The sequence below is a fragment of the Agelaius tricolor genome, unplaced genomic scaffold (assembly GCF_023055355.1).
Source record: "Agelaius tricolor isolate 1412-34295 unplaced genomic scaffold, bAgeTri1.0.p SCAF_13, whole genome shotgun sequence".
Lineage (NCBI taxonomy): Eukaryota > Metazoa > Chordata > Aves > Passeriformes > Icteridae > Agelaius > Agelaius tricolor.
In genome coordinates, this window is record NW_027269273.1 from 20,956,292 (window position 1) to 20,980,651 (window position 24,360).

General features: G+C 37.2%; 1 protein-coding gene across 5 annotated transcripts in view; it reads right to left on the bottom strand.

Annotated features, from left to right (window-relative positions):
- The window catches only part of PLCE1 (phospholipase C epsilon 1), a 139,939-nt gene that overhangs the window by 21,567 nt on the left and 94,012 nt on the right, over window positions 1-24,360 (bottom strand). For 4 of the 5 annotated variants that reach the window (XM_071439119.1, XM_071439118.1, XM_071439120.1 and 1 more), the window contains 17 exons: window positions 20,834-20,979; window positions 18,808-19,066; window positions 17,914-18,122; window positions 15,330-15,371; window positions 13,044-13,710; window positions 12,364-12,546; window positions 11,400-11,517; window positions 10,861-11,020; window positions 7,582-7,704; window positions 7,360-7,496; window positions 6,222-6,460; window positions 5,164-5,225; window positions 4,860-5,025; window positions 2,952-3,059; window positions 2,421-2,537; window positions 2,180-2,338; window positions 1,045-1,168 (listed from right to left, as the gene is read on the bottom strand). In XM_071439119.1, the coding sequence (XP_071295220.1) occupies window positions 1,045-1,168; window positions 2,180-2,338; window positions 2,421-2,537; window positions 2,952-3,059; window positions 4,860-5,025; window positions 5,164-5,225; window positions 6,222-6,460; window positions 7,360-7,496; window positions 7,582-7,704; window positions 10,861-11,020; window positions 11,400-11,517; window positions 12,364-12,546; window positions 13,044-13,710; window positions 15,330-15,371; window positions 17,914-18,122; window positions 18,808-19,066; window positions 20,834-20,979 (3,019 nt within the window). The remainder of the gene's footprint in view (window positions 1-1,044; window positions 1,169-2,179; window positions 2,339-2,420; window positions 2,538-2,951; window positions 3,060-4,859; window positions 5,026-5,163; window positions 5,226-6,221; window positions 6,461-7,359; window positions 7,497-7,581; window positions 7,705-10,860; window positions 11,021-11,399; window positions 11,518-12,363; window positions 12,547-13,043; window positions 13,711-15,329; window positions 15,372-17,913; window positions 18,123-18,807; window positions 19,067-20,833; window positions 20,980-24,360) is intronic. The other variant, XM_071439121.1, reaches the window with a different exon arrangement.

A 24,360-nucleotide genomic window follows, 5' to 3' on the forward strand; every position in this document is an offset into this window, starting at 1 on the left:
TAAATGTTTCTTGCTAGCTCCAGATTTTTCAAACCTTCTCTTAACTAGAACAGTGCTAAAAAGTCACTTACTGCAATCAGTTTGCAAAATTTTCTTGCAAATATGTTAGCAAAGATTTGAGTTTTCACTGCAATTTACATCTACAGCATCTCCACCCTGCTGCTCACAAAGAGTATGCTCAAGGAGTCAGCTAGGCCAACTTTCAGGCAAAATGCAACTGAAGGCAGCATTGACATCAAACTCATAAACAACACTGCTATTCCACAAGCAGTGTCAAGTCTTGAACTGCATTTGTTAATTTTGTGACTATTTTTAAAATCACTAAACACAGGAGCAAGTAATGTAAACAAGAGACCACCTGAAAAGAAGCCCTGTGCTGCAGGACATGCTTGAGCCTTACACCTTCTCTGAACATGGCACCTAGAACTTAAATGGGCCCCCAGCAGAATGAAAAGTGCAGTGAGTGAAGCCCTTCACTGTTCACTCAGGAGGACACCCCCAGCTCTGTCAGACCAGTTGTCCATCTAACCCAGTATTCTTTCTGATAGTGGCAACAGAGCAACCAGCCACTAATCACCACCCCAACAACCACAATCACTGAATAATAGGGATGTTGGACCAAATACTGCTACCAATAATAATTGCTTATACATCTCTTCATGAATTTGTCCAATCCTTTTTTTTTTAATATGCTGATGCCATTTGGCTCTGCAATTTCCCAAGGCAGCACATTCCAGAAGTTTACTACCAGCTGCACAAACAAATATTTTACCTATTTTAGACTGATCTTTCACTTGCTTTACTGAGCACCTGCTAGATCTAACGAGTAACATTCTGTGCTTCCCTTAATCCACCACTTCATGACTTAGTAAACCGGCTTCCAATTTACCCCTCTTCTCCACCAGCTGAAGATTTTCAGCCTTTTCAGACTTGTGCAAGGACACTGCTTACCCAGCTCATGCCTGAACTAGAATATTCACATCTTGTTACTACAGTTCTAACAAAAGCACTGTAGCAAACAAACAAAGAAATAAATATAATTACCATCAGAGAGAGATTCATAGTCATAGTCATATTCATCTTCCTCATCTTCTTCCTCTTCATTGGTAGGTGTGGGGTTGCTAGCACCATTGCTAGCCTGTGCTTGCAAATGTGCCAGCTGATGAGCCTACAACAACAGAAACACTTACTACATCATTGCTAAGTACTTTTGAAGAGAAAAAGAGTTTTCATGTCTGTATCTTGTTTTATTTCTATGAAAGCACTAAATATATATTAAGTGAGAAATAAGTAAGATTGTTAACATCACGCTAAAATACCACTTTGGGGGTTTGAGCATAAAGAGAACTTGTATTGCAAGAAAAACACTTAATAAGATATGAAACCTAATTAATTATGGAAAAATGTCAAAGTTGCACATCATTCAAGACTGCCTTTTTCCAGTCTGAGATATGCTGTTTCAGAAACAGTTAAATACTTTTTCAAAAGACGGAGAATATCTATATACTGGTATGATCAGTGTGATTTACTCATCTGATAACAAGAATTTAAGTCTAATGCAATTGTGTTTACATTTTGAGTAATGGCAATTATTTTTCAAGGATTCAATTGAACTGCTGACTAACCATAGACATTATTAGATTGAGGCTACTTGAGATGCAGGCCTAAATTCTAAAAATCAAAAAAATTCTCAAATGGGAATAAACACCATTTGAGTAGCAGAGTATCCCACAGAAAGTCAATTAAAAAATCAAGTATTTGACTGGCTTGAGTTTGAAAAAAGAAACAAAGCAGAACTCTACCAAAAATGACTACATACTGTAAATACACACACGTACTCAATGCATATGACTACTTTTCAGTAAACATGAATAGTAAATGTTAAAACCTCAGAGAAAAAGATTTATTTATGTTTGTCACACAGGGCATATGGTGTTAATCATAATATTATGAAGTTTTATAAAATTAATAGACACTAAAATTTAGTTAAGCTGTAGCTATAATTTACTATATGTGCCATCTGCTTTTGAAAGCACTGCAATCCACTGTGAACTATCCAAGCATGAATGTGCATTAGATTATTCTGCTGTACATTGGGGTTAGCAAAAACTTCAAACACAAATGAACTATTTCTAACAAGAGCTGGGTCTCACTGCTTGCTCTTAAGGAAGGACTGTACCTTTTGTTTCAATATATCCACTGGTGTTTGATGGGCTTTCAGCTTCTTGTTCTTAAGCAGGATTTTTCTTCTCAGTTGGCCAGGGGAAGGCAGCATGGGATCATCAGAAAAGTCACTCTCAAATAAAAACTTTGTCACCAACTTATCTCCAAATACATTCTGAAACATCAAGAACAGGTGATGTGTTATGGAAAGCCCCAGGAGTTGTGCTGGGAATACCTGACCACAGTGGAGGGCCCACCTTGAAGATCTCGGCCATCTTGCGCTGCTGGGGCAGTGAGCAGTGGTTCTCTATGGAGATGATGACCGGCATGTCGGAGGTGATGAACGCGTTGCGATCGATGGCTTCCACCACCTCCTGCCAGAGACAGACACAGAGAGGCACTGAAAGAACACAGCAGCATTCTGCAGCTCTCAGTCAACCTACTGCTAGCTGAGAGGGGAGACATCTGCTTTCCTCTGCAAGAAGGAAGAGGCCACCCTGTGCTTTCAAAGCAAGCTGGCATCTTGTTACAACACAAGTGGTAACACCTATTTTTGTTACTTAGGTACCAACAAAAAGACAGAAAATTACATTACATATGCTACAAAAACTAACTTGAAAGCATATTTACCGCTGAGAATTTCATGTCTGACATAATCTATAGTTTATATTCTATTAAAATTTTTAGCACATAAGAATTTGTATTTTTCTAGTAGGCAATTTTCCCCCCCTTCATTACAGAAAAAATAACTTCCCTTTTTTTTGTTTCTACATGCATTACCAGCATACCTTAAAAGAGATCTTTGTAGTAAGGGTGTGCCCATGATAAATGATAGGCATCCCATCATCGCCATCCCAGCAGTCCAATTCTACGCTTCTGCAGCCTTGTAGAAGAACCTATAATGCAATTGAAGAGTGTAAGCACATCTAAACTACAGTGTCATGCCATCAAAGCAGAAGACAGACATTGCAGAGCTGAATGAAAGCCCAGTGATTTAGCAAAATTGCTGCAAAGAGCAATCTCTGTGAAGTGAACAGCCCATGGGATGTACAGTCCCCAGCTAACTGCATTCCCTAACTGAATTCCTTATTTCCCATTGAAAAAGACTGGGAAAATTAAGCAAAGCATGTATATTCTTAGGAGAATTACCAAAAAGCTTTGAAATTCATGGTATCATACAGGACACATGGAATCTGTTTGCAGAAGGTGGTTCTTATTGTATAGATTAATTTTCTGAGAGAGAGAAACACTCCCATACTTCTACCTGCAAAAACAGCTATAAAGCAACATGGCAATTTATTTCAGGTTGCTCTCATGATCATTTATGGGGAAAGCACCTGCAGTTTGTTTGCTGTTTTTTTGGTTATTATCAGTTTTATAAATAAAAGATAGTCTGAAAATGAAGTATTAAGAAACTTCTATGAGTATAGTTACAATGGAAATGTGCCAGGCCATGTTAATCAATTATATCAAGCTATTTACAGCCATCAATTCATTCATCAATTTTTAAATTATTCATTTATTTATTTTAGAAAGCCATTGCTAGAAAACCAAGGAAGCAAAGAGGAAGGATGAAGGAAGAGATGAGCTAATCCATCTTTTGCCAGCCCAGCTTATTATTGTGATCAGTATTTAGCATGCCTGTCATCTGTACTACAAGTTAATATTTTACTGAACAGAAAGAACCCAAAAATTAAAACAATTTCCAGCAAAACCATTCATGAACAAAGAAAAAATGACTCAAAACATGAATAATTTTATTTCAGACAGTTGTGTCCATAGCTGGCACTCCACCACTTCTGTGAGAGCCAGACACACTGAGCCAGAACAAAGTGCCCCTTCAGCTGGCAACATGTACTTGAGGGACAGGAAGAAGCTTTTCTTAATCATGCAAACTTTGAAGGCAGTTGATCTCTATCTCACTTCCCATCTATTACCAACACAATACTAAGATCACTGTGCAGTGCCACTACAGGAACCTCTGCAATTGCATTACTCAGTGCATTTGTGTTATTCAGGATTTCCTAAAACAGCCTCACCTCTCTGCCTACAACCCCAGGTGAAGGAGCACAGGGGACACCAGATGAGTCCATTCTCAGTGGTGAGTCATTAACCCTCAGCATAATGAAAACACTGCTGCCAGGAAGTTTGATGCTTTCTCCAGCATTTTGTAAACACACAAATATATATATATATGCATACACATACACAAACAAGTACAGAACTGAAAGCCCAAGGGAGAAATTGTTCCTTCCCTCATCAGCACCAATCAGACATAAAGTCTAAAAACTGTAGAATATTCCTAGAAGTAACATTTTTAGAAGTTATAGTTCTATTTGAAATTAGTCTTTGCAGTGCAATGTACAGTATCTCAGTAGTGTTTCTGACATCTGAATGAACTAAAATATTAGATCAGTCTTTCCTGTGGGAAAGTCTAATTTTAGTAGGTTGGGTCAGACCGACTGGTGTCTAAATGCTATGAATCTCAAACTAAACCCATTTTTTTGCTTTAGAAAAGGCATTTGAGCACAACTGTGCTTACAGGCAGCTTTCCCACACATCATGTTTTCCAACGTTTTGCAAGCAGGGGTTTAGGACATTTAGATTTTCAAAGCAAAAAGGTCATGTTCCTGAAACTTGCCAGTAAAACAAACAAGTTCATGTTGAAAGCTACACAACAATCCAATCCTGCATACCTGGCTGTAGAGCTCCACTGAGGACTCCCCTTTAAGCTGATGGCCAGTAAGGTAAGTATTGTGTGAGGATTCTATGTAGTAATATGAGAGAGGAAAGTGCAAGTCCTCAGAATTCTCCTGTGACTCATCATTTTTGGAGGCAAAGTTGTCTTTATCCATCAAAAATCTAGAAGTGAGAAGATGCGAGGAAATTTTATGCTGTGATGAGCACTTTGTGACTCTCTGAGAAACATCAATACACTGGTACCATCTTTTTACATATACATACAAATATATATATATAAAAAAGCACAAAAGTAATTACCTTGCAAATCCTTCAAAAGATAGCAGCCCCTGTTGGCACATGTTCACACTAGGTTCAAATTTCTATGAGGAGGAAGAAATCAAACAGACAAATAATAAAACTCTTAGAAACATGTCTTGTCCTGTTTTTATATGTAGTCTGCTCATAGCACTAAACAGTTAGTATTTAAACACAGTCTTTTTGTGAATAATGAATCAGGTGCCTGCAAAGTGTGTTTTACAAATGACTACACAAACATACTAAAATCATAATCATAAATCAAAGAGCCATTCAGGTTGAAAGGGATGTTGCCTAATCCAACCTCCTGTTCAAAGGAGAGACAGCCATTAAATTGCAATTAAGAAAGATTTATGATCAGGTGTCCTACTCCTATCTAATATGCTTAAATACAACATACCACCATGTCAACAAGAGTTGTGGTATTCCAACTTGAAGTTTCTTTAGAATTTCAGTCTTTTAAACTCTGCAATTCTATCTTACATGTTCATAGTTATATATAGCTTTTAGCCTTTGTTAACTGTTAAACAGGGACTTAGTTTTGGAGTATATTAATTACACATGGAGGAATTTGAAGGAATAAAAAGTTTTCTACACAGTTTCTAAAATCCTCAGCCATGGTACATAAGTGAATAAAGTGGCCATGTTTGCTCTGGAAGATTTTTTTACAATAAAACATTAATATGTGGAAATGGTGCTTTTTAAAGTTCCAATGTAAGATTATGCTCAATCAAATACGGGGCCAGACAAAGAAAAAATAAAAAAATTGTCATGAACACTTTTTGTAGGTGGTGACATCCCTTCTCTACTAAAGTACACATTGCTAATAAAACTATTTATTTGCATTTTTAATGGATATATTTATGGACATCCGTACAATTTTCTAGTCCAAAATAAAGATAGTATTAAATTTTAAATTCAAGCAAACTGTAGAGACAGTATCAGTGTGAAAGGAGATACCCACACAGATGCTATTCTGAACAACACACAATGTTAATGGGGAAAACAGAAGTAACTGGAGTTCTAGTAAAAAGGAAATGCAAGATATTTGTATTACAGACCTGGATAATACTGAGGATTTCATCATAGGTGCAGTGTTCTCCTTGGCAGTTCACTAGGAAGTCGTTCAGCTGCTGGATTCCTACTCCAAACACTCCCAGTGAGGTGCTTTCAACTCCAGTACCATTGGTTACGATGCTGGCAGCAGCAATAGCATCAGATATTTGCCTCTGGTTGTCTGATAGCTGCTGCCTGCTCTTAATGAACAAACCAAGGTCTGAAACATTTCTAGTCAACAAATCTTAAAAGAAAAATGAGGAAATAAAAGTATAAGCTAAACAATTATGTGTATTACATATCCTGTATAGAATATAACCTAGTATACAATACACACAAGTATCTCACTGGGTGTTTTAGCAGTAAATTAGAACAAAATCATCTTGTTTCTGCCCACTAATAAAAGAGAGAGAATTAAGCATGCATGTGAGCAGATTACAAGTATCCAATTACTCTGAACAAAATTCTGGAACCTTTAACATGGATCCACGGCCTCTTACACACCCAGGACTCTCCTGCTCCATCTCACCATCACAAACAGCCTCAAAGCCTTTCCTTCACTCTGTGCAACCCCACACCTTCCTGTTCAATTTCCCTTTATCTTCTTCCAGTTTCATATGCCAATTGTTCTGCACCCTCTCCACAAGCTGCTTGGCAGAAAGACTGTTTTCTTTACATGTGGCCAAAGTCCCAGACTTAGATTATGGTAACTGAGAAATGTAAAGAGGGACAGAGGCTTCCTTCCCCTTTATCCCAAATAAAGCAGATCCACTAGGGAAGTAGATAAGAAAAAAACAGTCAAATGGGACACAGGGCACAGCCTCTTTATTTCTCCTCACTATATTTGCTCAGTGTTTTAGCCCTTCCAGGACTCCTGCAACCTGTACAGATCCCTGGGCTCAGCCATTCAGCAACAAGTTTTATCCCTCTGCTATTACCAGTGACAAATATATCTGGCTAATGGAAAGCTGGAATATTTTTCCTTCCCTTCATTTTTGTCTTATAGTCCACTAACTAGTATTAGTGGAGGCATGGCAGCAGTCCTCTACTTACACTTGTAACTGATAAGGAGACACATTTTATTAAGGGAAATAACTGAAACTGCTCAGCAGTCTAACAATTGCATTTTTCTCTTTAACAAACCTAAATCAGGCTGGAATCCACTGCTATTTTCATCAATCTTCAAATTAGTATAAAGTGGAGCAGGCTCTAAGCCAGATCGATTGCAAGGCACAGCGTAAACATCAAAAAGATCTTTCAGATCCTTGCGGCTACGAACACTGCAAAAAGAACAGAAAAATTCAATTTTTGCTCTTTTATAAACTTGGATGAATGAAATTAGTACAGAAAAAAAAAATCTTTTACCTGAAAGATTTGAAGAGCTCTACAAATTCCACAAAAGTCATGTTACTATCAGACACCATGAAGTTCTGAAATCCTTTCATTCCTCCTTTGACACGGCCATGCCAGCTACTGCTGCTCCATGTGCTAAATCAAAAAAAGACTGCTGTAGTTTGGTTACATTAAACTTCTACTTAACTGAAATATTATGCATTAGTGTATTAACAGTTTATTTGTGCTCTCCTTAATGCATTTATTACCAAAGCTGGATGAAGCAAATAAAGCATCATCTTCTAAGATGCATAATGATGTTTTCTACCTTCTTGGTTTATAGCAGCTATTTTTTTTCTTCAAGACAACTGTAAACTTTATCAGAATGAGTAATGTATATTATGCAATTTAAAACTTTCATGTGAAAAAAGGCTTCATGCACATGGCACAAATGAAAGCACTTATTTTCCCTTTAAAGAAAACAATGCCAATATTCTTGTAATGCAGGCTGTGTATAAGGTCCATTGAAGACAAAATAATAAAATAGATTGTTCTGTAACTGCAATCATTAATCTAAGTTGTGCAGCTGAACTGCATTTTTGAAGTAGAACCAGCACATTTCCAAAAGTCACGTCCCAAAATCTTTAGGCTTCTAGAGGATTTGCACTAGTAATTACAGTTAGGCCTTACTTGAGCAGTATGAACAAGTCCTTAGTGAACTACATGGAGTAACTTGCAATAAGGGGCTGAGATGCTGAGCCCCTTCCTGGGCCTAAACACCAATGAACACACATTACAGGAATGGGATCTGCCAGCAACAGCACCCTGAAAAGGGCAGGATCTAAGCAACAACACAAATATCAAGAACTATCTAGTTTGAACCATAATTAACTGCACAAGTTACAGTATTTCCTTCAGATCACATGTCAGATTTAATGCTCTGTAATGTTCAAATATACTGACTGATCCATTCTTCTACGAATTTTGCCATCAGGATAAGTACAAATAGTTCAGACAGCTGTGATGGAAAAACAGGACCAGCTTGTTGTCCAGTATTCCTAAGGACATGCCTGCAAGCAGGTGACTTTCTACACAAATAGGCTGGACCAGATTCCTGAGTTTACTCCTGGCATGGGATGGATGCATGCAATTGAAAACAAAATGTGATTTAAAAGTATTAAAAAATACCATCTACTTTAGTTGATAATATTGGATTTGTTTGACATCACTATGGAAAGTACTGACATACTGCATAAAACTTTTTTAGCTAAAATAATTCCCAGCATTTTTATAAGACAGGAAAAATAAACCATGATGAGGAAAGCCTCTAGATTCCAGAAAACAGATTGGAACTGCAGGGTACCAAATGGGAGACCAAGAGCAGAAAAAAATGCTCACCATTTCACCCAATCGGATCACTAAAGATTCTCTTCCAGAGTAATGGGAAAACAATACAAACAAAAGGTTTAAATAAAAAAGCCAAAATCCCCAAGAAAACTCCATCATCACCAACCACCAAAATTGCCATTAGTAGCAGTCTGGATTGACTGCTGAGTGAGGAGGCTTACTCTCTCTTCCCAAAAAGGCCACCAACTCTAGTTTTCTGTCCTCTATGTCCATATCTCGTCGTCCTCTGTGTCCCAGGATCTTATCAACCATCCTGCTGTTCCTCCACTCTACAAACAGCACTAGATTTCCAAGGAACTTGGAAATTCATCAGATGCCCATCTGCTTTGAAGGAATGACAAAAGCAGCTGCAAGCTACTTCGGAATAAAACTCTCTCCAGTGCTCCAAATTTCTTAATGGCTCATTAAAACAGGGTCAAGATAATGGGTCAAATATGTAAATCTGTTTTTAGGAAGACTCCTTCAGGACAGATGAAACAGCTATAAGGTACATCCCAAGCAAGTTCTGTCAGGAAGGGTCATAGCAAACTTGGGGCTGCTCTACAAAGTGATGCTGTGGAAGTGCCAGGCAATGTCACCAGGGAAAACCTGTGGTAACTGGGGGAGGTCCACAGTGCTTAGCTACACACAGATCCATGCAGAAACCCAAGCCTGAGAGGATTTAAAAGAACATTAGCTGTCCTTTTCCAGGGAATGTGAGCTCTCCATTGAACCTTTTAATCTAATTTAGAGACAACTACAATTTTGGCATAAAAGCAAAAAGTAGTTTTGCAAAACACAAAATAATTTTCTAGAGATTGTAAAGCAGTTATTTCTTCAGTTCAGTGTAAAATAAAGCTGTTCTCACCATTACAAAAAAAAAATTGCTTGCCAAGACAAATCCAAGTTTGTGAATGACAGTGAAAAACAAAAGGAACACAAGAGGCTCACAAAGCAGCATTAACCCAACCACACATGTTCACAGGTGACTCTACTAATCACACCTGTTGCCAAATCCAACTATTTTAAGTATAAATACAATCCCCAAGAAATACACAACTGAAACCACTGTACAAGACGTGTCTCTACAAATAAAATGTTCTATCAGCAGCAGTAATCCCTTCTGTTGTTTACTGTTCTCTCCTGGAACCCCCAAGATTCATATTCATAATGATATTTCAGCAATCCTTCTCCAGAAAGGCACTGGAAAGCCTCTGTAGAGACTGTCTTCTTGTATGTTATAAAGTACTGTCCACATCTCTGAGCTATTATTAATACTGTAATTACGACTACCATCACCATTAGTATCTATAGCATTAACATAATAGTGCACTATGATACTGCACATATTGCAACAGCAAAACCTTTTACACTGCCTAAGTGGCACAAAAAGGATGAATGTTCAAGAAAAAGACACCTGTAAGAGATTCCAAATTGGTTCCTCCATTTCCCAAGATAGTACTTCAGCCATCACCAGGAATGTCAGCACAGGTTATTACTCCCTCAGGTAGAAATTATTTATGCTGAGAAACCTCACAACCTCAGCTCACACATCTATAACATTTCTGTTGATTTTCACTGTACAGAAAATGCCTATAACTATATTTTGGAGAAGATTTGGAAAAAGAGTTAAACTCTGTATTTGTGCAGTTTTGGGAACAGCATTCCAATCTGCTTCTGTAACAGATATAAACTGAAACATGCTGCTCAGGGACTTGCTACAAAGCCATCCTCAGATTCATGGCATTTCAGCTTAAATGTCTTGTGTTCTGCTACAATGTGTTTTAGATGTCTACAAAAAGGCTAATGACATTTCTGGCACTGTTTTTGTCAGATTTTGCCAGTTGGGCACAAACCCCACATAAGATAATAAGTAAGTAATAGTAGCTTCTTTTCTTTTTTCAATCAAATGGATTTTGCCCTTACCTAGACTGACTTTTGCTTGATGATATTACAGGAGAGGAGACTGGTCTTGCTGGTGAAGATGATGTGGCTCCTAAGTTGGGAGATCCAGATGCTGTCAGAGAGTGAGCTCTTCTTGATGGAAGGTTGTTAGATGGAGAAGCATTAATAATAATATTTTGATCTAAGGAGAAAACAAAGTTTTCATCACAATTACATTTGGCCCAATAAAAATGCTTTTGTCCAGGAGACCTATATGAAAATTCATTAAAACATAGTAAGACACTAGCAGGATTCCAGCTTTGTCCCAAAACAGTTAAAAAAGTATGTACTGAACAACATTATGAATGTATTTTATCTGAATAGATAGGGAATGCTACTGAAACTAAATGAAAGAACAATCATGAACAACTAAAGAAGTTAATTTCAGAGTTCACAGATTTGGAGTTTCAACTGCAAAAGTAGCTTTTTAAGTTTATTTTTAACACTACAAAAAATATCTGCATAAAAAGGCTTTGAGCAAAACCTTGACAGATTTTTAAGTACTGAAGCAATATGTTTACCTGGTTCTTCTTGTTCATCAATATCTTGAGGATCTGAACCACTTCTATTACGATATTCCTTACAGCTTTTTGCCTTCCGAGTTGCCATTTCATCATCAGTGGCCTCTCCACTTTCACCCTAAAATAATGAGCAACATAATAAACATCCCAAACCTACTATCTGCATTTCATTTCAGTACAATCTGTAACAAAACCATGAGATAAATCAGCTATTCCTTACGAAACAGACTCCTGTGATGCCAGTAACAGTAGAAAAGAGACAACGTAAACAGATACATAGCATGGGACCATTAGGTGTTACCTCAGTTTGACACCACACAGAAGATAATGATTGTGCCTCTCTAGAATGCTGCAGCTGGTTTTACACTATTTCACTGGTGCACTGGAGCTCTAAAGAGAATGGATCTTGTATTTGAGAATCTTTCTACCTGCCCACTAGAAAATGTGGGTAGCATAGAGGTGCTAGTCCTGCATTTTCCTCTCTCCTGCCTACTGTTGAAAACAGTTTTGTCCAGGAAAAGAGGAGACAGCCAGACTAGGTCATGTTCCTGTCACCCACACAAGATAAAATGCAAGCTAATGCAATGTGGAATAACAATCGTAGTGTTTTTCGAAACATGAAAGCATAAAGGATTAAAAAAAATTACACCAACCTCCAGACACCACTTTGCATGTTAAGATTTTTATCACCACCAGTATGTTATCTTTATACCGAGGTAGCACCTAAAGGCTGCATGAAGATTCTGTCCCATTCTGTTAGCCCTGGCACCTACACACCCTAACAATGCTGCAAGTATGAGAAAAGAACAAACTACTGGAAAATAATAATCCTCAAACTTGAAATGACAATAAACAGTTTTAAAATCATCATCATCATCATCAAACTTCTTTTCTCTGGTTCAGAACACAGCTATACAGTGACTACAAGGAGGAAACTAAACACATGAATAGCAAAATATTCTACCCTGATGAGTACTTTCTTCTTTTTCTTAGCTGTACTGATTCCCAGAGTGTTGTTTCTCTGCACATTGGGCTTCTCAGTGCTTTTGGTGAGAGATCCCGTGCCTGAGCTTCTTGTACTCCATCGTCTGCCTCCAAAGAGCTCAACAGCCTGAGCCAAGGTTGGGCCTTCAAACCTTCCATCCTCCTACAAAGATTCTCAGTGTTAACAAAACAAGGAGAATAAGGACACATTTTTAAAGCAACAATATAGATCTCTGAGGAACCAATGAAAGAAACATCAAGAGGAGACAATTTTTGATTACTGAGTGAATTCCCCAGGGCTATTTTGTTTGCTGCTTTGGGGATGCTTTTGGCCCTAACTATTATCACTCATTATTCTGGCGCCCTTTTAAACTACAGTCATTGCTTTTTTCTATTGTATTTAATAAAATATTTATTTCAAAATTCCAAACATATGAAGAGCTTTGTAAGAAAAAAAATTTAACCTCAGTGTATTGAAAACTTGCAAGGTTTGACATAACCTTGTGTGGAGAATCAGATCTTGCTGCTTAATCCGTGTTACAAAATTGGAGATTTAGTGTTAATCTTTAATCTAATCTTACTTATGATGGAAATTAATTGCATTACATTAAGCTGTTGATATCTTTGAACTTTTTAATAGAGAATCACAGCATCTTTTACCTGGTAAAGGCTGACATACTGTTTCCGTAGCCACTGTAGTCTTTGATCAGGGAATCTCCTCATTTTTCTTACAGCTTTAGTCAATTCCAGCAATCCATCATACAGCATTCTGGCAGTGTATTTTGGAGCAACAAAGTGCAGCAACTTGTTATCAGTAGTCTGAAGTCCATAAAGTAGTGTTATACCATTTTCTTCAAGGGACATATTGCAAAGCTTATTTTGAACACACACAGTGTGCATATCAATGCCCGAGTGTCCCATATATACAGCCTTGGCTGAAAACAAGTCCAAAAAGCCTTCCACCAGTCCACTATTACCAAGAAACTGGTATTTACCAAGCTCAGCAGTATTGCCCAGCACACTCAGTTTTGCCTTGGCATTTGCAGGGCAAACTGTGGTGGGTTTTGTCCAAGTCAAAGTACTATTGTCAGGCTGGAGCTGGAGGAAGCAGCGAGCTGAGAGATGTGTCTCCTGGTCGTAATGAATGACGGTCGCCCCTTGCTGCATGAACTGATGGACGTCAGCCCTGATGGACAACACGTACCAGGGAATGAGTTCTATCCCATGGCAGAAAGCTTTTTGCTGCTCTTCTGTTGAACTGGTGTCCCATTCTTTCAACTGCTCAAATATGTCACTTTCAGAATCTGAAAGATCGCCGATGAGAAATCTGCATGTGAGAAAAGATGAGAGATTTATATTTAGTGATACATGTGCTGACTTGTGCTATGCTTGATGAGTATTTTTCTGCTGTAGTTTAAATAAAGGGAATACTATCATCACTATGTAATTGGGACTTGCAGGAATCTGTGTAATTTTTGAAGTATTACAATTTATGTTATTGCAATTTTGCATCAATTAAGAGATGCTGCTACAATTACTTATAACTCCTGAAACAGTATGATTATACTTTCCTAGAACTTTCCAAACTTTGCATTAATAATAAAGAGTGTCTGATTGGTTCTTAAGGCCAAGTGATACCAGTTTCTAAATCCTCTGTGTAAGATTGCTTCAGCTGAAATATTAAGTGCCATATGTGGAAACTGTTAGCAGGATATAGTGTATTTCAGACAGGACTTCTAATCTCTGTTCTATTACTGATTTAATGTGCAGACCTTTCACATTGTATAATATTCTGATTAAAACAAGTAAAATACTGGTTAAAATACATATCTTCCTCATAAGAATGCACAAAGAATTTTATCAGATACTTTCCATGAGAAATTTTATTTTACTTAAGGAAAATATGAACATAAACTTGTGTGCAGCAACCAAAATTTCTGATCTATTTTGCAAAAATTAGAAACAGTAGATGCAGAGCAACAATACTGAGCTAATAGAAGAGGTAGTGAAAATGAAATGTCTTCCCTGCAGAAGCTTCTAACATGTATGAATGCACAAATGTTCAATATTTGGGTACTTCAGTGAACATAGACACAGACAAACTGTTCTGTGTACAACAGAACTAATGAAGCACATTTTCCTAACGATAGCCAGGCAATAGAATACAAACCATCTTCTTCTACATATCCTTCAAGATATCTTATCCTAATACCCTCTTTGGTTCCGCTTCCTAGTACCACAGTATTCCCAGTTCCTGCCCCTTACCTACCAACTAAGCCAAAGATGACTCATGTTGTGTTTCCAAGTCACATACACCATCTCCCCCAATGCTAAACAGCACAGATGACCATCAGCTTTTCCTCAAACTCTCCTCTACCTGGATGACAAATTAATCTGAATTTTTGCTTTATTCCATACAGCAATGATTCCTTTATGAATTTATTAATGGGTGAGACTGCAGACTCTTCACCAAATTTATAAAAAAAGTGGCAAATAGGTTGAGGTTTTATTGCTGTGGTGAAGAGACTGACAAAATAACTGCACTGGTCTTATGTGTAGCTTTGTTTCTTCAAGAAATATTCCTACAAATAAAGGTCATGCGTTTTAACTGAGCTGATCTGTATTATATAAAATTACATTTTAAAATGAAACAAGCAACTGAAGCAGCTCTTTCTTCCCTATGCCCTCAAAACAATGGAACAAGTCTCTGTACAAATGCTATAACATGTGTTTGGAGAGTAGCTGTGCATGGCTGGAGGAGTCTATCACAGCAGAGACAGAAATGGCAGACTTTTGCTTATGCCTGGTTTCACGTGTTGCAGGCTGCAGATTAGAATGTACAAGAAGCAGGTAAGCCAAGCACACACACGTAAGCACACACAGAAATGGAGCCTCTGACACGAGCTGCCAAAAGCGACACCGCTGCCAATTCCTCAGAGCACTTACAGAGCCTGGGCTGGACCAGGGCCTTTCTTTACATGCGCTGCCCTGAGAGGCAAGGAAATGAAAAGTAAAGGAAACAGTGACACAGATTGCAGTTTTAGAGGAGAAAATTGCAAGGTATACAAAAAGAAAAAAACAACCTGAGGTTTTCCCCTACTATTTTATACGTTATTTACTGTAATTGGAAAGTTTTAATATGAAGATCAGGCTAATGAAGCAATGATTCAAAGTAAGGAGTATCTTCATAGGTCACTCACTAATTAACAATTCCATAAAAACTCTATTTCAAATTTGCTTGGTGGGTTTTTCTTTTTTCATTTTCCTGCATACCTTTATTTTTTAAAAATTTATTAATCATCAGAACAGAGTTCTAAGAAAGATTAATGTTTGATATTTATCTGGCATGTACAGAAATCCAGGGCAATTAGATGGGTCACTGACTATAGAGTGATAGAGCTTATTTGCTAACGCAACTAGGAAAGTAATTATACCCACAACCCACTGATTTTATTAGATGCCTTTCATTTTCTTCAAATCAAATTAACCTACCAGCTTTGGTGCATTCATGTTCCACAATACTAATCCAAATCATCAAAAGAAAAACTAATTGAAAATCCTTCTTACAATTACAAAGTAATGAGAAACATGTTTTGCAGTGTATTTTTCTGCCTTTATGACCACAATGTTACAATTATCAGATAATGCATAATTATGTTATAATTTGGATTTTATAATACTGTATGCAAATATGACAGGTCTCACCAGAAAGAGGACTAAATTTCTTCCTTAGAACCCTTTAGCTGTTCATAGGAATAAAAATAAACCAAACACAGCCTCCATGCAAGTACAACAGAACATGGCCTTTCTGCCTCCATAGCAATTTGCTCCTGCACCTCACCCAGTTCTCTGCATGCCCAGGAACAACATGGCAAGTGAATAAGGAATTTCCAAAGCCTGTGAGACACTTGAGCTAAATCAGTACTTTCAGAACTATTCTCCTACAAGCATTTTACTGTTAAAATCAGTATTTACTGCATCAGAAGTACTGACAATTGTAACTGAGTAGGTAGTGGCCTGAACCAGGAAACACATCTGCAGTTTTGTTCATTTAAATTTTAAATTTTCGTTTCAGATTCACACTGGATTTTTTAAAAAACTGAATTCCTACTTTAGTTTGGAGTGCAACTCAGTAGATTACATTTATGAATAAAGCATAAGTAATTTACCAAGAAATTATTTCATAAAGACATGAAAAAGGAACTCCATTAATTTCTATTTTGTTCATCCAAGTGAAGTGTTTATATACCTTGCTTATTCACCATTTGAACTGTGATTTGCAAGTTGATTTTTAAAGCATATTAATTAATAAAAAAATAATTCCTGGAAGAAAGTATTAGTACTTGAAAGTGCTATTTGAAGTAAGTCAAGAGACAGCATACGTGGGCAGAGAAGTGGGTCTGTCTTTCTTGGCTTAATCTAGTGCACCACTTCCTAGAAGCAACTAAAGCCAGATGTGAATAATTCTATTAGAAACCATTCTTTCAGGAAATCATGATTATTTATTTTAAATGAAATTTAGAATTACATGTTAATGAAATAAATGCATTTTAAACAGGAAGATAGCAGTTGCCTCTCAGTCAGTCACTTTTTAGATTTAATGTTTAAGTAGGTGAAGTAAGTTGGATAGTTCTGAACATACTGATATTTCTGACACACATTATTAGTAAAATAACTCAAGCAGTGACTTAAGCATGTTTTTATACAAGCCCTGACGTAATTTTACAATGCTTTACCTCAGAGCACTAAAGTTCTGTTACTTAATTTGAAGTTAGTCTAACACAGTTACTTAGTTGAAAGCTGACCTGACACACCTATGTCTACATGGGCTTTGCAATGAAACTTCTCTGCAAAGCAACATTCTAGAACGTCCTGTGATGTCCTAAATTTTGCATTTCCTGTATTTCCTGCTGGTGACTAGTACAGTCTTCAAGAGTGGTCTTCGAAGTGAAATCAGATTACTGAACACTGGGCTTTTTTTACACAGAGCATAATGAAGTAAACATCTTTGCAAAATAGCAGGACTACAGCAACCTGAAAATTCAAAATATGTACTCACACATGAATGTTTCCTGGACAAAACTGAAACCTCTCAAAGTAACATGTCCTTAAAAGAAGAAGTCTTTTAAAGGATAATAAATAACCTTTTTAGAAGGGGCCAGAACACTGCCTGAGCATGCAGAATATAATGTTCTGAGCTCTGATAACAAATATGTCCTGGTGCTATTCCTGTCGCTAGAGATCAAAATTGTAATTGTAACTGTGGATTTTTAAAGCTCTCTGTGTAAGACAAAAAGGATTTACCCTTATCATGAGAGGAAGTAATTACATCATGAGGGAAAATATAGCTATACAGAGAGTTTCCAAGCTGTTGAGTATCAGGGGAGAAAAGTTCTGAACTGGAAATGGATAAATACAAGGAAAAATGCTAAAGTTGCTCTTATTTCAAAAGGCAAGCCTTGGTAAAAGAAAATCGAAGACTAAAACCATGACATATAGAAGTGGTGATAGTAAATAAAATGAGACCTACTGGTAGCGGTTTTTGTCCTTCAAGGAGTTTTTCCTTGAGCTGCTGCCTTCACTGGCATTATCTTCACCCTCTTCAGACTCCAAACTGCGATTGCAGCTCCGAATTGTTTGAAAGATATTGTTTGTTGTTGATTCTTTTTCTGGATTGTTTAAACCATCTTGGCCTACTCGTTGTAGGAAATTATCTTGTCCACTGTAATCTGAAACAAACTATAGAGATGTCGAAAAGATTAGTACAGCTACAAATAGAACCTTGTGTCATCTACTTCTCACTGTAGAAATTTTTACTATTAAGAACATTTAGTGCATATTTCCTAATTGCTTCCCATGGAATTTTGTACCTACTTGCAACACAAAACAGACCAAATAATTTCATAAATCAAATAAGACAAGTTAAAGTAACTCCTGGAAACTTAAAAAAAAGCCTCAGTCTTCAATGCTTCATCTAACAGGAACATTTTTCTTTTCAAACTACAATAATAGAACTCATAAGAATAGTTTTTTCCATAGAGGAAAAGCTTGATCTGCTGAGCTTCTAAATTCTGTTTTTAAGAAACTGCAAACTTCCAATTCCCAGTGAATTAAGTGGAAGGTCAGAGTATTTAGCAGAAAATAATAACACATTTCAGGCTTTACATATTTACTTAATCCAAAGTATAAACAACATCCTTTTTTACTAATGCTGATTTCTCAGTAGTCTGATATTGAACTAGGTAGAAACAACCAAATCTAAATTGCTAAGGAACTATGGGAATTAAATTGATATCAATGTAACTGACCAGTCTAGTAACAGTCTGGTTTAGAAAACTTTAATTTGATGATGCCTGTGTGTAAGATTATATAAAATAAAGCACTGGCTAAGAACATAACATCTTAGAATATTTGTTTCATTTACCTCTAATGTTTCATCCTGGGAGTTATATCGTGGACAGAGTCTGATGAGGCTTGATGCTCCATCCAAAACTTCACAGAGCTCTTTTAAAAAGACACCACAGAAAGGAACAACTTTGCAGCCTGGAATATTGAGTGCCCGGTTGACCACTTTCCTGTATTCAGATGATGACTCATGTTGTGCCATAGCATCCTTCAGACTTCGCATGGTTTCAATATCAGACTGGTCCATAAATTGCCACATTTTTAAAACCTTTCTAGACCTATCGCAAGAAGGGATCACAAAATTTATTAAAAAAATTTCAACAACTTACCTTCAAGTCCAATACCTGCAGCATATATGTAATAGAGAAAATTATAATTGCTCAAAAATGAATGAATGAAATCAAAGCCATTATTTTTATAAAAATTCCCCTTTGAATTATCAAAGAACAAAACTAAAAATGAGAAACTAGCAGTCTGATCTACTGGAGCAGTATTTTACATTTTAATAAAAGCCCAGCTGCATAAAACATACCAGTAGGCTCTCTAACATTTTTATTGTGTCATTGCCTAAAATTTCTAAGGGCCCATAAAGAAATAAGAAAAGACTGGAAACAGCATAAAGATAAAGCAGAGTGTTTCTTACAAATTCCTTCAGCTATATTATGAACAATCCATAAAGTAAGCAAAAGTTGGAGTGTTTAAGTTAAATTTATTTTTTAAAATTTACATCGATTTCTTCCCCAATTTGCTCACAAATGATTTACTTTCACAGAAATAAGGAAGTCATGTTCAAGCTCTCAGGCACCACTGCAGAGCTGTAGCTGAAAAGAAATTCTGCTTTCCAACAGAAATAGCTGCAAGGACTATGAGTACCCCTGGGAGTTCTTTTACCTTCTGAGCTGTATGTCTGTGTAATCACATGGCCTTTCTTCCCACCCCTGGCCTCAGACATACCAAAAGATCCAAAGATACCTCACAGTAGACTGCCCTTAACCCCACTTTCCATCCCTATCCTGAAATGCTGCTCATCAGCACTAACTCTCCTCTCCTTTCTTTCCTGCGCTGTGCAAATGCATTAGAGACAAAATTAAGCCCTTAATTGGCCTTGCATTTTCCCTCATAACTTACATGGCTTAGAGATGGTGGATTTATTCTGCTGAAATATACTCCCCATGCCTATGAGTGTCCCAAAAGAGCTTTATATACCAAAACCATAAACAAATAGCTCAGTGAGGTCCTTACTGAACCACAAAGAACAGCAATGCAAAACACTTTAGAGCTTTGTTACACAAACATATTATACAACGAGGGTCAAAGCCAAGAGATAGGAAACTTGATCTTAACTCTTCCCTGTTCAGAGGCATTTGCTGTCCTCTGAACTGCCAGTGCTAAGGCACTGCCTTCCTGCTCCCTGGCCCTACAGGAACCTGTCATTCCAGAGGAAAGCACACAATGAGCTCTCTCTGAGCCCCTACTCTCTCATCTTTGAGATAATGCAGGTCCTTCAACATAAGACCATGACAGCATGAGATCCCAACATCAGTCTGTGTAAGTAAATCAGAGGAGTTAAACACAGATTTGGCTGTTTGGTCTTTTGAGGGTATTTTGTCATTTTCGGGTAATTTCTTTTTTACACTTAAGACTGATCCTTTTAGAGCATCACCATGATCATGCTTCACTTATATTCTGGAGACTCCAACCACAAGTTACATTAGTTATAGCTCATTAGATAAACCACAACTCCTTTCCCACCTTCTTTTTACATTTTTCAAAATTTCTGTTAAAAAAAGTTTTGCAATGCAACATATTCAACATGCACTAGGAAAACGGATGGAGTTCTCAGAGCATTTTGAGAAAAAAAGAAAGGGTTTAGCATGCTTCATTTTTCAAAAAGGGATTACTAGAAAGTCACAGCATGAGATGATGTGGCTTAGCCATGGATTTTTGTTTAGTTTTCATTGTTCTCCAGAGACATCTGCTTAACAGAGGCTGCAATGCAATCAATCACTGAAAAGCCATTAAAAAAAAAAAAGAGTTGCCAGTACCTTAGCCCTGCCAGGAATTCCATTACAGCATTGTAGTTGCCCATATTCCAGCAGCATTTTGCCACATGTACTAAGTATGAGAAGACTTCTCGTTTCTCCTCCATAGAACCTGCAGTCAGGATCAGCCAGGTAACCCAGGAGCTCACCTGGTAAAACCAAACAGACAGCATGGTCAGCCAAAGCAACGACCCTTGGAGCACTCATGCATCCTTGACAGATAACATGGGTTTGGTTGGTTTCTTCCATCAGGAGGGTATCAGTCAAAATTCCACTTACAGGCTCATAGCCAAATCACATATGGATTGCAAACACAACCTACACAGTCACATTCACATGACAACAGTTAAATCATTAACTAGTCTAGAAAAACTTTTATTAAACAAAAAACTACTGCATCTTAATATAAGATATTCTGAATCTGCATTGATGCCACAGAAGAAAATGGACAGCTTCAGCTAGAGCTGATTTCTAAAGCTGCTGGAGAGATCTGCAGTGTAATTTCTCATTAACATGGCTTATAGATCTCAGTCCCACGTAACCCTTGTCAACAATATGAACAGTGAAAGTTGATAAATTGGAATTTTTGGTTTTGGTTAATTTCATAAAACTAGCTGCATTTAATGCACAATTTTGCTAATTCCTACATGCACTGAAGATTTCAGATATTTTGCATTATTTGTTTGCAAGATCACTAATCAAGGAAATAAAAAGAATTCCCATCTTTCAAAGTGCGCCCGTACTACCAACCTCTCTTTGGTAATTAATTAATGCTGGAATCAGAAATCAACTTAGTACATGATTCTGTTTGTATTTAAACAAATAAGAATCAACCCTTCATTTTATCAGTGTGCAGATTTTCTTTCCAGTTTATGTTCCCACAATATCCATAAAAAGTAGCTATATTTCACATGGAAAACTAATTTAAACCAACTGTTTCTTTTTACAATATGACTCCCTGGAGGCTTGATTTTTGTCATTGTGTAAACACTTAGGAGGCAATAAATGTGATTTGTTTACTGACACTGTGTTCCATTCTTTGGTCCTGAAGAACTCAAGTGTTTACAGATAATACCAGTGTGAAGAGAGGCTTGTAAAAATTAGGAAAGGCTAGTTCACCCCTCAGGGGCCACAGACTTTTATTTTAAAAACCAAGCATGTGAAATAAAATGTAAATGCATTAGTACTAACAGGAAAATAACCCTCCTGAAAATATATAGGGCTTCTATTTATGCACATCTATACAGACTCTGTGTTCCAAGCCACCTGCTCCTGAGGGAGGAAAATCAAAGACTACAAAAAATCTAAGTTACTATTTAACCTGTCTGAGGGCAACATCAATCAAGAACAATAAATGAGAAATGTCCATATGAGAAGAAAAGTCATACACCCTATATAGAAAAAAAAATTTAAAAGTCACACTATTGGGACTGAATTCTTGAAGATTCATTCACTGGGGACATACTCGGGAGTGAGGACAGTGACTATGGGGATGCTGCAATGAGTTGTGTGCATCAGGGGCAGCACACTAAACACTGCAGCAACTCAGAATGAGATTCTGAATTCAGCTAAAATTTTATTTGGTGTATTTACTTAGTTACTCCTAAAATATAAAAACTCAATCGACCAAGAAGTGCATACCCAAAGAACATGAAGGTATGGAAAATACAAACCACCATAAACTGCATGGCACGGGGGTCAAATGAGGGCAAAACCAAAATAAAAGGTAATAAAACAAATCCATTAAAAAATCAGAAACTGTGAAACAGAACAATCAGATCTGTGGCACAGATTTGTTTTTGTATGCTGGAATAAAGTGACATATTATTTTTGGAGATTATTCTCATTTTCCAGAAATGGCTCTGTTAGGGAATGCAACTGCTAAACATGCAATCTCACAAAAAAATTAATATTTGTTTGCTATGCAATACCAAATGTGGTAATGACTTGATTAATATGGTTTTATAAGTTTGAAAGAATCATATAATTTTAAACAGATATGTTTTAATCTAAAGTAGTAAAGATGTAATGATCAGAGAAAACAGTATCAAAATTGAGAAAGAATGTTTAAATAGGCAACTGACTTCAGACTCTCCGTTAACAGGAAACCTTTAAACTAGAGCAGCCACTTGATGAAATTCTATTTAATAGAGAGTTTAAGACCGCTATAAACAGGATGATGAACTTTTACAATCTGTAAACACAAACAAAAAACTATAAAGGGCAGCATGGGTGAGCCTTTGCTGACTTGAGATACTGTATATCATGTAAGAGCAAAAGCAGGGTACAAAAGGCACCATGAAGTTCACTTTCACTCCTCCTGTAGGACAACAACAGAGGAGTAGAAAACATTTTAAAAAATCTTTCACTAAACAAGAAAATAAAGTGTCTGAATCTTTTCATTCTAAAATAGAATAGGCAAAGGCAGATATAACAGATTGGGCAGAATCAGGGGACAGAAGTGAGCATCTAAGACACAAACCACTCCTGAGAAATAATGAACATGACTGCTTTAGAAATGTTGGTATTTTAATTTTTCCTGGAACAGATGGCATTCAAGCAATAACAAACTTATCAAATTTTCATTTAAATGGGAGTTCAGAAGTGGGTTTCCTCAGGTGCTGTCCATGTACAGCTGAGCTAGATGCACCTCACACAAAAGCAGAGAACTCTATAGGTACCTATTTTTTGGTGGCTGTGGAATTCACCTGGAAGCTGAATTCAGAATCCTACTTTGGCAAGCTATTAGCATAGATGGTATTTTGATGTGGCACAATTACCCTGTCACTAAATCCATGGGTTTCTAGTGGGGGAAGAGAGCAAAAGGAAGCTCCATCCTGGCAAGCTCCGACTCCTGGACACTCAGCCAAGTGGATAGAGAACAGCACCTCCTCTTGCAGCATTTCTTTCTTGGTTGGCTTGCAGAGCCACGTCCCCAGCAGCAGCACAGCCGAGGAACACCTGACCTCAGGATGCAGCACCATCAGCTGCCTTGGTACCAAGCTGCCATGACATCAGCACGAGAGCTTCAGGGCTCAGGCAGTGCCTGAGCACACACAGCACATCCCAGCCAAAGAGTGCACAGAAGTAGCCTTGCCAAGGAGATCAAACTGCATTGCAAGTATTTGTCAGAAAGAGCAGTAAAGCTTTTTGGACTAAGTTTTTGTGTTGGACAGCACTTTAACATCAGATCATGATCTACGTTTCAACACAGTAATCATTATTTCCTTAGTTTACTTTTTTTTTCACACTTGACTTACATAGTTCTGTTTATGTAAGTCATTTTAAGCTCCCTTCAGAACAGAAATCATCACAGCAAACCTATAATTAGATTTCCGCTGCACTGCTGATGAATCTGAAAAGCCTGAGAAAATGTATCCTGGCTCTGTTACGGTAACCCACATGATGGCAAGACACAAGAACAGTAATGAATTAACACACCATCCACTTAAACAAGTAGATAATAACATCAGTCTTTTCATTCAGATGGATACAAATGAGTGTCATCCAGGATTACTGGACACTAATAT